General features: G+C 44.8%; 1 protein-coding gene and 1 pseudogene across 1 annotated transcript; one reads left to right on the top strand and one right to left on the bottom strand.

The window, feature by feature from the left end:
- The first annotated feature begins 1,822 nt into the window (after window positions 1-1,822).
- LOC140221224 (uncharacterized) lies at window positions 1,823-3,108 on the top strand (annotated as a pseudogene).
- Window positions 3,109-11,712: 8,604 nt separating this feature from the next.
- Window positions 11,713-12,584, bottom strand: LOC117836454 (calcium-binding protein CP1). The gene has a single exon (XM_034715878.2). The coding sequence runs from the start codon at window positions 12,424-12,426 to the stop codon at window positions 11,905-11,907; it is 522 nt and encodes a 173-aa protein (XP_034571769.1). The 5' UTR covers window positions 12,427-12,584; the 3' UTR covers window positions 11,713-11,904.
- Between the last annotated feature and the right edge of the window lie 1,166 nt (window positions 12,585-13,750).

A 13,750-nucleotide genomic window follows, 5' to 3' on the forward strand; every position in this document is an offset into this window, starting at 1 on the left:
ACGCCGATCACACAAAAGAAAGATGTTTGATGTTTCAGGTGAAACCGCAAAATAAGAAATGCGAGCAGCAGACTGGCAGAAAAAAACATGCCGAGATGTTTTAGGGGCGGGGAGGGGGGAATAGTGTAGAGCGACACCGTCGCGCAGCAAGGGATGCTCGTGTATCCGAATTCTGCACTACTGTGTTGTGTGCGAGTTGTTTCATGCCTGCCTTAGGTTGCGTGTTTGCGTGAGCGCCAGCGTATCGGCGATGCATGTATCGATAGTTACAGCATGTGTTTTTTTAAGTGGCAAAAAAAAAGCGGTCATGGAGCATCAGATGTTGATAGCATAGCAATGTCAACGGATGCGAGATTCAACGTGCGCTAAGTCAAACTTACTAAAATTGATTCAAGCTTTAAGGTTCCTTGGAGGGAAAGAAAAATGATCTCCGTTATTTTGACGACGTGCGTTGTAATTCATTGGTATACAATGCTCGGTACACATTCCGAGTTGATCATGTTGTTTGTAATATACTTCCTCCGTTCCAAATTATACGTCATTTTGACTTTTCTACTTCCATAGATATTATTATGTATCCAGACATAGGGTATATCTAAGTACATAACAAAATCTATGAATCTAAATAAGCCAAAATGATCTATAATTTGGGATGGAGATAGTACGAATTAATCCTTGTCGGGTGGTCTTGTGAGCAGAGAATCCATGCAAGCATCCTTGGCTTGTGATGTCGTAGTACGGAACTCTATTTTTACCTTAAATGAAATTGGAATGCAGAGCTCCTACCATTTGTATAAAAAAGAGCAAATTGCATGGCCGGTCCTTAAACTTTTTCAGGTGTGCCATCCTAGTGCATCAACTCTCGAAATGCATTTCTACCCCCTAAACAATTTTCGGGTCGCAATGTGGGCCAAAAGGGTATTGACGCGCGTCCCGATCCGACGTAGTCGTGCCACGGTGGAGCTTACGTGGATAGGTGGAGGCGAGGTGATGGATATTTTTATCAAATCCTCCTTCTTTCTCTCCCCTTATTTCATTCGTGGCCATTCCTGTCTCTTCGAGTCCGTTGCTGCTACCGGCGATGGAGGTAGCGAGGAGCGGTGGTCGGCAGCAAGAAGACTCGTCGAGAAGAAGAAGAGAGCAGCCCGTGCAAGAGAAGCTGGATCAAAGTCCGCTGGACCAGAGTCCCACGGAGGACGGGGGATGATGTTGGCGAGATTAAGGTAAAAAGGGGAAGCCGCCCCAATCTATGGTGAGTCCTTTGCATCCTAGCCTCCTAATCTGCATCGCCATTAGGTAGTAACAGATTAGTTGTAGGATAAGGAGAAGGCGGAAATACTAGTTGGTATATCTGGAATTTGGTGAAATTTTGGAAGGTTTAAGGTTTAGGAAAAAGAGTAAAATTTGACACCATCAAGGTCCAAATTGGCGAGAGGTAAGAGGCTGATATTGAAACACATCCATGGAGATGAAGTTGAGTAGTTCAAGGTGTTATGGGATTATGGTCAGGAGTTGAGAAGAAGCAATCCAGTGAGCTCCTTTTACCTTAACCTTGCAGCTGGTAATCTCTTTAGTACATGCTACATGTCTCTTGATGCATGTAAGAGGGGCTTTTTGGCTAGGTATAAGCCAATTATATGCTTGGATGGCTTCCACATTAAAACGAGGAACACTACTAACAACTATTGGTATGGATCCTAATAATTGTATTTTTCCTATAGCCATGGCTGTTGTCGAGGTAGAATCACTTGTATCATGGAAATGGTTCTTGAAAACCCTCAAAGAAGACTTGAAGATTGACAACACCTTCCCATGGACCATAATGACAGACAAGCAAAAGGGTCTCATCCCAGAGCACAGGTTCTGTGTTAGGCACTTGTACTCTAATTTTCAAGAAAAATTCAAAGGTGAAATCCTAAAAATTAGTTGTGGTCATGTGCATGATCTTCCCCAGAGACAACTTGGAATATTCAAATGGAGAAGATGAAACACCTAAATCCAGATGCACGTGAATGGTTGCTGAAAATGCCCCCAAACACTTGGGTAAGAACATTCTTCTCTAAATTTCCAAAATGTGACATATTGCAGAACAACAATTGTGAGGTATTAACAGCTACATCCTAGATGCTAGAGAGTTACCTATTATGAGCATGTTTGAGAGGATTAAGTGCTAGCTGATGACCAGACACTACAACAAACAACAAGAGATGGCAACTAAGATTACAGGATCCTTTTGCCCCAAGATCAAGAAAAAAATGAATTTGCCAAACTGTGCTATGCATTGCCATTAGGAAATAGTGTGTTCCAGGTCCTCATCAAGGATTACCAGCACATTGTGGACATAAATGCCAAGAGCTGTGATTGTAGAAGACATCAATTGGTAGGCATTCCTTGCAGCCATGCCATATCTTGCTTAAGGCATGAGAGGATTTCCCCAGAATCTGTTCTTCCTAGCTGCTATTCAATTGAGGCTTTCAGCAATGCTTATTCTTGTAGCATTTGGCCTTGCAAGGATAGAACAGAGTGGCAGAATGTACATGGTCCAGAGGTGTTACCACCTGTGTATGAAAAGAAGGTTTGCAGACCCCCTAAGGCTAGAAACAAGTAGCCTCAAGAAGTACGGGGACCAAATGGACTAAAGCTATCTAAGCATGGAGTCAACATGCATTGCAGGCATTGTTCCGAAGCTAGACACAATACAGCTACTTGCACCCTAAAGAAAATGGACTTCAATTCAGAAGATGCCAAAAAGTTGGTGGCAAATAAAAAAGCTCAACTGCAAACTGAGGCAGCACAAGTTGGGACACCACAGGAGCAACCACAAGATTTGCCTATCAACCAGGTATGTGCTCTTGAGGTTCTGTTCAACAAGATTTAATAGTTGACTGAATCATTGATCTTTTGCAGGAGGTAAGAGTACAAGATGATGTAGGTTCTCAACAAGTGACACAAGCTAGTACAGCAACCTTGTCTCAACTCTTTGAGGTAAGCCATCTAAATTGATCATGTAATCATGCAATAGTTACAGGGTTTCAGTTTTCCTAACATCTTGTTTGTCAAAAAAACTGGATGTAGGAGTCCCAGAGCTCTATGCTGTCTCAGCCTTAAGGCCCCTTACCAGACTCAACCTTTATCTTGTCTAACCAGCCAGTTCCAAGGCCAGGACCACTGACAACCATCACCAAGGCAGGCAGGGCAGCTGCAACCAACAAGAGGAAGAAATTCACAAGCAAAAAAAGACAGCAAGGCATCTGAAGCAAAGAAGAGGAAGACCTCCATAGCTAGCAGCAAGGCCTAGTGTAGGTCTTTTGGTGGCAAGATGTGCTTATAACAAACATCAAAACTTTTGTGCAAGATGTGTTTGTCTCTTGCTCTTTTGTGTAGACTAGTGAAATATAGGCTATAGTTTCATTAAGTGCAGCATTACTTGTAAAGTTAAGCATCAAAACTCTATGGATGCAATGTTATGTACCTAAATGCTAAACTAATGGCACATCTAGTTCAAGATGCTGTGAATATGAATGGTTGACGTTTTATTGCACTCAACACTAATTAGAACAACCTCATTTTATTTAATAACTTCAAGTAATTTCATCTCCTTATTACAACAAAGTCATTCCATAAGAATCCACACACAAACAACAAGAATACACTTCTGTAACACAACTATTTGTTGTCCTATTCCTACTAAGCATCTGATATGCCTGACCAAATCCTCAGTCTCCAGTTCTTGCTTTCCAGTGTTCTCTTTCTTTCCTTTCGTCTCCTTCATAGCCACAGATTCGAGCTCCAGCCTACCTCTCAGAAGCTCCTCGATGGCCATCTTCCCTTTCCGGGTACCCAAGAAGGTCACATAATCCTCCTCCCAGCATCATCTCGATGCCAACCATAGTACAAAATGAGATCAGAGACACCCGAATCGAATCAGCTCAAATCCGGATAGAACAACAACAGTAGGCCAAATAAGAACTCAAACAACAACTTCCTCACCTTGTGATTACGGCATTTGTAAAAGATGTGCCCACGGTTGCCTTTTTCGTCGGTCTGAACCTCCAACTCAAGGATTGTGCACCGCTTGCAAAAAGTACATGATATGAGCGGGAGCTCTAGCCTCTTCTGCCTACTAGCCACCGAGGAAGACGATTGACCTTCCATGGAACTCGCAATAGCGAATTTGGGTCCAAAGGCTATGACGGCGGTGGCAAGTGTTGGGTGGAAGAGAGGAGAAATGGGGAATTTTGGAGCAGCTAGGGATTTATAATGGGATCAGACAGATTTTTTATGGGTGAGAGTTTTTAGGGGTTCTGTGCAAATATGCACCAACAAAATAGTGGCAAAACTCCTACCTTCCACGTCAAAGTGCCACGTCGACTACCAGGCACGGGTTTGTACCCGTTAATACTGTCTATGCTATAGTAGGATGATACACCTGAAAAAGTTTAAGGACCGGCCATGCACTTTGCTCTATAAAAAAATACCTAGTATACAGAAATATGACTAACTACATGCAAGTAACATTTCGCAAAGGCTTTATCTAAAAAGTCTTGAGAGACCTGAAAGATTTTTTGTTGAGTTCCCTTTGTTAGAATTTTATCATCCCCGGATCATCACATGCTAAGAGGGATGCTATGTGAGGGATATGGGTACCCCATGGGTCCCTACCGACTAGGATACTGGTCGGACGCGTATTGTAGTCCGACTCGGATTATCATCCATGTAACTACCGAGTAGATTAGATTCAAACCGACTTATAACCCTAGGTCATCAGCCTATATAAGGCGGCCAAGGGAGCCCCCCGAGGGTATCAAAATATTGAGCAATGCAATCCACCAAAATACAAGACGTAGGGTATAACTCTCTGGAGGCTCGAACCTGTCTAAAACCCTCGTGTCCTTCATGTTCTCGTGATCACCTTAGAGTTCTTGATTTCGCGATTGTCCCCACCTACAAATCAACCACTTGGGTAACCCTTGGTGGACTGCCGGGCTTAAAAATCCGACACTACGTGAGAGAAAGGGTTCTTTACTAAATCACTCATATTTACAATAATCTTTTTTTAATTTGATTTTATCCTTGCGGTTTGTGAGACCGTGACCAATGTTAGAATAACTCTGTGCTATGCGAGCGGATTACAAACATGTTAGTTTGGATTGTGGGTTGTGTCTTGCGTGTGCGTCAGTGTTGGTGTGGGTAGGTCAAATCATTTCATGTACCATGTGCATTTGAAAAGCTCCTTCATGTGATCATTTTACACGCATGTGTCATGTGTGGCTCCGTTGTTCCTTTTTGTTTTTAATTGTGTTTCCATTTTTTAGTCTTTTAGGAGTGTACTTGTGTAAAAAAAATTGTTTTTATGAGAACTAATCACCGTAAGGATCCGCGAATCATATTAGCTATTGAGAATTAAGTAAGACATGTGCCCCTGTATAAGCTTAGCAAACAAATTAGCCTTTAGATGATTACTCAAGCTAATATAGCTCTAACTTTTCGTCGTTTTATCTTTCTTAAGATGTGCACAACATGTTTTTCATTAAGAAGAAGAGAAGTTTGAACAAGCACAATAGCACTCCACGACAGCAACAAATTTGAAGAAACACACAGCACTACACCATAAAGCTTGGGAATAACCCACCACACAATTACAAGGAGAAGCCTGACGAAGCGGAAGACCACCAAGCACCAAGCGCGAAGTCCAATCTTGCTGAGTAATGAGTCACCACCAAAGTTTGAAGATGATAGTGCACACGAAGAGAGAGCGGCCACCTCAGCTCCATAAGACAAAGAATAAAACACACGCCACTGTTGACGGTCGTTAAGTATCAAATATGATCGTCAATATTCTCAAGAATAAGGAAGAACTAGCATTTCTTACACGCATATTTGGTTTTGAATAATGTAGTTCCACATGTCCTTGGAGATAATTTGAGTGCAGGTGAAATAACACAAAAGGAAAGAGAAAAAACACACTCACATGATGAAGAAACACAACTCCAACCAATGAGAGATCGCCATAGGGGTAGCACACGGATCCATAAGTCCACATCAGGGGGTAAACCACATAACTTGGCGCACGGCACCCTGAACTGACTTGAGGGGCCATCAGGCAACATCCCAGACGAAGGGTGGCGCGAGAGGTGGTGCCAGGGGTTCGGCCGAACTAGCCCTGGAACCTCTGAAAGCATCTAGGCCCCTAATTTGTGTTTTGGTAATTAATGACAACCTTTGAGGACTAACAATTTCATTGGAGATATGAGTATAGGTTAGTCCTGAGGATGAAATGAGTTTTAAAGGATGCTATGGTGATAGTTTGGATGAATTCGCTTTGGAAAGCTCAACGCAAAGGTATATGATAGGGCTTTTCTATTTTACCGGTCAAAAAGTGCTTAGAGGATGATAATTGACCAGATTAATAGGCTAGATAGCCGTACTATCAAGAAGGGTCAATTTCATTTGCTTGACAGTTCTAGAGTGCCATTTTGCTCATATAGGATTATCTCATTTGAAAAGTGGATAGGATAATAGTAAAAATATATTTTGGAAAAGACGCGATGTGTATGACGGACGGTCTCCTTGTTGGGGCAGACCGTTCATTTGACTTAGCCGTTTTCAAGTTGGTTCTACTACGCTGAAAGTTGGAAGGGAAGATGGTCCAGTCCTGAGGGGCCGACGATCCGCCACATGCTCTAATTTTGTTTTGGTTCTGGTCGGGGTTTCATGTTGTATGGTGGACGGTCCGCCAGCTAACTCAATAAAGCTAGAACAAACAAGTTGCGTCCTGGTGGGGTGAAAAAGTTATAGGGCGGATGGTCCGGCCCTGAGCGATCGACGGTCCGCCACATGTTCTAAGTTTTGAACAGAACCATCCTTAGTCCTTAGCGGGGCTTCATCATCAACGGCGGACGGTCTGGCTCTCTGGGGCAGACGGTCCACTAGTTAACTTTAAAAGTTGGATAGAACCTTTTTTTTTGTTCTGGAGGCTGGACGGAGATGACCAGCGGACGGTCCGCCAGGTTTAGGCGGATGATCTGCCTCTCTAATCTTCGTCCTAGAAATGTCTAGCAGCTCCCTGCGTGCTTGTGAATTTGAACCGTGGACGGTCCGCCCTTGACGTAATGGTCACTTTTGACATGCATTTATTGTTTTTCTAGCTGTTGGGATGAACGGCAGATGGTCTGCTTTCGTAAAGGTGGATAGTCCGCCAATCCCCTGTTTTCACGAGTTTTGAACGTAACGGCTAGTGTGAGAGGTTGTGATATTATGTTTTGTAATGGTTTATATACCATGATGTACTAGATAAGAATAAGGAGTATGCAAAAAAAACAAATATGCTTCGAATCAAGATACTCCCTCTTTTAAGAAGCGTTTCAAAATTCAAATTTTACCATCTTTGACCAATTAACTATCAATTTTTTATTTTTATAATGTAAATTTTATATTATTGAATTACTAACCAAATACTCTTACAATGATCATACGTTTATAACCATAAAATAAGCACGAAAGACTACACCTCATAATCTTTCAACAGTTTCTACAACGTGCTACCTTGTCACAGAGCTGGGAACTCGAGACTATCACAGTAGATAGTACATTTGAATTTAGGCCCGTTTGAGACCAAGTTACTTTTCCTTGAAAGAAAAATAAACGGGAAAAAATTAGGTGCAGGAGTCCTGCAGACCCCCTTGGTGCAGGATGGCTCTAGATGTGCGACACGTCGATCGAAAAAATATCCACCGCTGTTGCCGCTCGCTTGCTTCCTGCGTGACAGCCCCGCTTGGCTCAGCTCGGCTCGCAGGCTTTGCAAGGCTTGCAGGAGGCTCGGTACCTGCATTAGTTAGGGCCCTAACTAATTAGATGCAGAATTTGGGGCCTTCCATAATCCCAAGATAGAGACGATGACCCGAGCGACGCGTAGAGGCCGTTGTCGGCGCCGTGCTACATAGAGGCTATCGTTGGCGCCGTGCTGCGTAGAGGCTGGGCGACGTGTAAAGGCCGTCGGCGGCGCCGGACGGAGACGACGACGACAGGGGCGTGCAGAATCAAGTGGTGGCGACGGAGCGATCCATATGGCGCCGTCGGGTCTAGAGGCAGAGTCGTTGGAGCATGCCCTACCGGGCGGCGGCGACGGAGCGATTGACAGTAGCGGTGATCATGGGCAAGATGAGGTAATTGAAGGAACATGAATAATAAATTGAAGTGATACTATAATAGTAGTATGTATTGTTGTAAGGCACCATTAATTCTCGACTCATTGTACAACAGATGGTTGATGAAGTTGCGAAAAATTATTTCATCGTTCCTGAAGTTGGAATGTCTTTTCAATACGAGCAGGAGGCTTATGATATGTACAACACCTATGCAGGTAAGGTTGGGTTCAGTATTAGAAAGAGCGACACAAAGCATCGGAGAGATGGCAGTATCTATCTCAAATATATAGTTTGCAGTAGTCAAGGTCATCGACAAATTTGAGTCATCAAAGGACATTACAAGGATAGGTTGCGATGCTCGTATTCAGTTTAGTGTCAACAAGGAGGGGATTTGGTCGGTGCAGAAGGTTATCCTTGATCACAACCATTACTTTGCAAGTCCAGATAAAAGACAGAAGCTTAGGTCCCAACGTTGTGTTCAAGAAGCGGACAAGAAGCTAATTGGTCAGATGAGGGAGGACGGGATGAAGCCAGCCCAGGTGTTTGAGTTTATGGTGCAATTTTATGGAGGAGCTGACAAAGTGCCATTCTCACGGATTGATTGTAACAATGAGATTGGTCGGCAACGCAGAAAGTACTTAGAATCCAATGACGCACAAACATTGTTGGAATACTTAAAAAATAAGCAGATAGAGAATCCAACATTTTTTTATGCTATTCAAATAGATGAAGAAGATGGCAGGATGGCTAACTTCTTTTGGGCAGACGGTCAATCTATTATGGATTACACATGTTTTGGTGATGCCGTGTCTTTTGACACCACGTTTCAGACTAATAAGTTTGAAATGCCTTTTGCTCCGCTCCTGGGAACCAACCATCACGAGCAGACTATAATTTTTGGGGCTGCATTATTGTTTAATGACACTATTGAATCATTTGTTTGGCTATTTGAAACTTTTTAATAACAATGTCAGGTAAGCATCCCACCACAATTTTCACTGATCAAGATGCGGCCATAGCAGGTGCAATTGCTTATGTATTCCCAAACACAAGCCATCATCTTTATTTGTGGCATATTTATCTAAATGCTGCTAAACATCTTGGTCATGTAATCCAGCAGCATCCAGAGAATTTTCTTCCTGATTTTAAGGGATGTGTGATCTGAGTTTTACTTCAACAAGAAGTGGGATGAATTGTTGTGTGAGTACAACCTTAAGGACAACGAATGGATGTTAAACCTATATGATTTGAGGACAAAGTGGGCTACTATATACCGTGATTAATTTACAGCTGATATGAACTCCACTCAAAGAAGCGAAGGTACGAATAACGTATTCAAGAAAAGATTTCATAGAAAATTGGGTATTTCGAAACTACTTGAAGATGTGACAAGATTTCTCCAATCACGTCGAAAGAGCCCAGTTGCACATATACCTCTTTTGAAGACCACGGTCGAGTCATATACAAACCGGATGTATAAAGAGTTTCAGGAAGAATTTAATGAACAATTTTCATTCTCTTGTAAATTGTTACACACTGAGGGGTCGATTTTGACATATACGATTACACATATGTACTCTGATCATGGAGCAACGGTTGTGTTCAACAAAGCAGATATTACCATTACATGTGCTTGCAAAAAATACGAATCCATAAGTACGTACAATTTTTTTATTGCAATAGTATAGTTTATTATACAAATTAATGAAATATGATATCCACGTATAGGTCTACTGTGCAAGCATGCCCTCAAAGTCTTCAATGCAAATGATGTTTTCTTGTTGCCATCTCAATACATATTGAACAGATGGACAAAATATGCAAAGAGAGGATTCTATATTGAGAAATAAGGATCTGAGAAGGAAAGCTTGAAAACGCATGCTGCACGTATTGCACAAAAGGCGCCATCCATTGCATTGAAGTGTTCCTGTCCAAAGAACTTCTTGTTGATTTGGAGAATGCCATAGATAAGTTGGACTTGGAAGCAGATAATTCTCTAAGCAGGATGCAACAAAAAGCCAGTGAGATCCCTCTAATTTTAACTAACTGTGTTACAGACACATTAAGAGGTAAAATATCATTTAGAATTTCTCGGGTGATGAAAGGCCCAAAGAGTAAACGAGGGACCATCTCCCTAGAAAAGAATAAAGGGAAAAAAAGAAAAGTGGTAAAGGGAAAGGTACTAATCATATTAATTCTTCATGTTTTTATCTATTATATGCCAGTATAGTTAACTTGATATGTTTGAATACAGGACAAGATTCAACAACTGCAGAAGAAAATAGATACGAAGTATACGAAGGTGCTGATCTAGACCAATTTATCGTAAGTCATATGTGTTGGACTATATCCACTTTTCATATTTGATTTCCTTATATGCAACTATTTATTGGCAATTTCATTTTCTATGGTACAGGATCTTAATGATGGTGAAAAGAATGTTAACAGTATGATGCCAAACTCTGCAAATGATGTGTATGGACAATCTTCATCCATGGCTGCTCCATTGATCCAAGGTGGATATGCTAATGTCATAAATGCCACAATTTAATATGTACAGTGATTCTTCTACCGTGGGCGCTCCTTGTATCCAAGGAGGATATACAAATCTCTTAATTGGAGTTGATCGAGATGCCACGTTACAGCCTGTTAAGAAATTAAATTTTGGTGGAATGCCAAATTAAGAAAACATGTAACCTTTGTTGTGTTACGCATAATTTTATTTGGATTTGTATTATGTCAGTTGGTATCATGTAACTCATTTATATTGTTTGATAACAATCACATCACACTCATGTAACTCATTTATATTGTTTAATAACAATTACTTCACACTTTATGGACCCGTCATTCTTTTGCACGTACCGCTCTTTAGATTTAACCTTTTTCAGATTATGGAATATTCCACATCACTATTTGCTTACTAGCAAATCGAGTCGTTGGTGCGGGCTCGTCTTCCGCTGGCTCCAGGGGCACGCGCGCGAGGGGCTCGTTCGTGCCAGGTCGCCCTAACTAAGGCCTGGTTTGGTTCGTTGCTTATTTTTAATCACCCGTCACATCGAATGTTTAGATACTAATTAGGAGTATTAAACGTAGACTATTTACAAAATCCATTATATAAGCGGAGGCTAAACGGCGAGACGAATCTATTAAGCCTAATTAGTCCATGATTTGACAATGTGTTGCTACAGTAAACATTTGCTAATGATGGATTAATTAGGCTTAATAGGTTCGTCTCGCCGTTTAGCCTCCACTTATGTAATGGATTTTGTAAATAGCCTACTTTTAATACTCCTAATTAGTATCTAAAGACACTTACTAAAAATAAGCAAAGGTAACCCTACCGAGCCTCTGCGAGCCGAACTGGGGTGTCATGCAGGAAGCGAGCGAGCGGCAACGGCGGCGGATTCTTTTTCGATCGACGTGTCGCACATCACCACGGGGGTCCGCAGGACTCTGCACCTAATTTTTTTTCCTGGCTTTCAACCACCTCGTGTGGTGTGAGAACTGAAGTGGGAATCATTTCGACAAAGAAACAAAAAAGTGAAAACTGAAAACACATCAATGGGCAGCAGCGATGCGAACTTTTCAATTTTTTTCATGGAGGGGGCAGGTACAGTACAAACACGCCTCAAGGCCCCTCGTGAACCAACCACAGACCAATCACATGCCATCCCTCGGTGTCACCAACCAAACCCAACGCCAAAAAGAATCACGGAAAAACAACGCACAGTGATCTGCAATCAGTTCGGAGATTTCAGAGGGCGATGCCTTCCAAGTCGACAGCGAGCACTCTGGCGAGCGCCTCGAGCCCGACGCCCTCGTCGCCGTCCCCTCCGCCGGCAACGCGGATCATGGCGCGTACCTCCTCGTCGGCCGCGGGCATCCCGGCCCACCCGAGGTACGCCTTGAGGTCCTCGAACCCGACCTTGCCGTCCCCGTCCCGGTCCATGAGCCGGAACGCGTCCTCCATCGCGGACCCTCTCCCCGCGGCGGCGGCGGTCGTGGCGCGGCTGGCCAGCAGGCGCTCGAACTCGTCGTACTGCACGAAGCCGTCGCGGTCGGCGTCGGCGGCCGCGATCATGGCCGCGAGGTCGTCGTCGTCGAACTGCTCGCCGGCGGTGGTCCCCGCGGCGGCGTAGAAGGACTTGAGGTCCTCCCGGCTGATGCGGCCGTCCCGGTCCGCGTCCAGCACGTCGAACGCCGGCCTCAGGTCGCCGGCGGCGCCCGCGACGACGGCGGAGAGATCGAGGCCCAGGTACCTCCCCGTGGGGCACATGGTCTCGCCTGCCCGCCGCGCGAGGAGAGGCTGGAGGCGCGAGGTGGGGGGAGAAGTCGAGAACTCGGGAACAGTCTAGAGCCCTGGATCCAAAGGCACGCGCTGCTCTCGCGGAGGTCGCGGCTAATTGCGTCTTGTGCTATTCCCAGCGGAGGGGAGGCCGCCATTTATAGACATGAGGGAGGTGGACTGTCCCGTCATCGAGGACGTTGCTCGTGAACCCGGTCCAGGAACGAGCGAACTGCAAGCGGACTCCATCTCACTGACGCCGTGGGCCGGTTGCTTTTGCTCTGGGTCCGAGAGTCCGGTGCAGGGCGGAGTGGTGGACGGGGTGTTTGGGAGGCGCTGACATGTCAACGCGGCAGGGAGATACTTGCATTAATTCGTTGATTGGTTGGCTTGACCGCTCGAGGTCTGGAGAGAGCTTGCGGCGCAAGGAGCTTGCTTGACAGGGGGCCGGGGTCCCGCGGGGTTGGACCAGGCCGAACGGGATGACGTGTAGGGTGACGTCTTGAGGTCAGCCGTCTTCCGCCGCTGAGAGCCTGAGATCTTCGGTGGCGTCAATCACAGGGGATACCACCGCCCCCAGCAATTCTCTGAGACCGTTCCCGGGCGCTGCCGCGAGCGCGCTGCTGTTGCTTTCGAGGGAAAGCAGGGGCGTAACTACCAGCGAGCGCCAGCACGTGTGTTCTCATTAACAACAAAACTTGCGTGGCCACGTCGCCGCCTTACGTTTGAAAAGGATATCGCATCATTTGACTTAGCAAAAAATGACTTGTTTATCGTTTTGAATCTGATGACAGCCTCGACGCAACTTAACTGCTGATTTCTGTGGAGGCGGAGTATGGTGCTCCAAAACTTCTCCTTTTCTTTTTCTTTTTGCCCCTGACGGTAGAGAAAAAAAAAAGCTTCCATTTCACGCCGGGGATTCCATCAACGTCAGAGTTACTGTGAGAGAATAAGCACATGTCCCCCACGAAGGGCGGGTGCCCGGCGCGCATATGCTTTGCTATGCCTGGACGAGAAGGACGCGACGTGGCAGCGTGGTCACTTGGCAGACGACGAGTGATCCACGCCCGCCATTTGCTAGGAGACGGTCGCCACGCTCACATGCCGTCCGGCGTTCGCTACGCGACGACCGTCAGAGTAGACCGGTCCAAATCTACTTTGGCACGGTCTGTACTGTCACGGCCTGGCTCACCGTAGGACGGCGGTGGAGGACATGTTCACATGGTTTGGCAGAGAGCGTGACCGGACGTTCGCGAGAGCAACAAACGGACGGCGACGAGTTACAGTGACCAGTGACTTGAGAGGGCACTACCGA

Source organism: Setaria viridis, chromosome 9 (genome assembly GCF_005286985.2).
Source record: "Setaria viridis chromosome 9, Setaria_viridis_v4.0, whole genome shotgun sequence".
Lineage (NCBI taxonomy): Eukaryota > Viridiplantae > Streptophyta > Magnoliopsida > Poales > Poaceae > Setaria > Setaria viridis.

Bases quoted from the DNA above. Each gene is read 5' to 3' on its own strand.
- LOC117836454 (XM_034715878.2), bottom strand. From the start codon at position 12,426: ATGTGCCCCACGGGGAGGTACCTGGGCCTCGATCTCTCCGCCGTCGTC.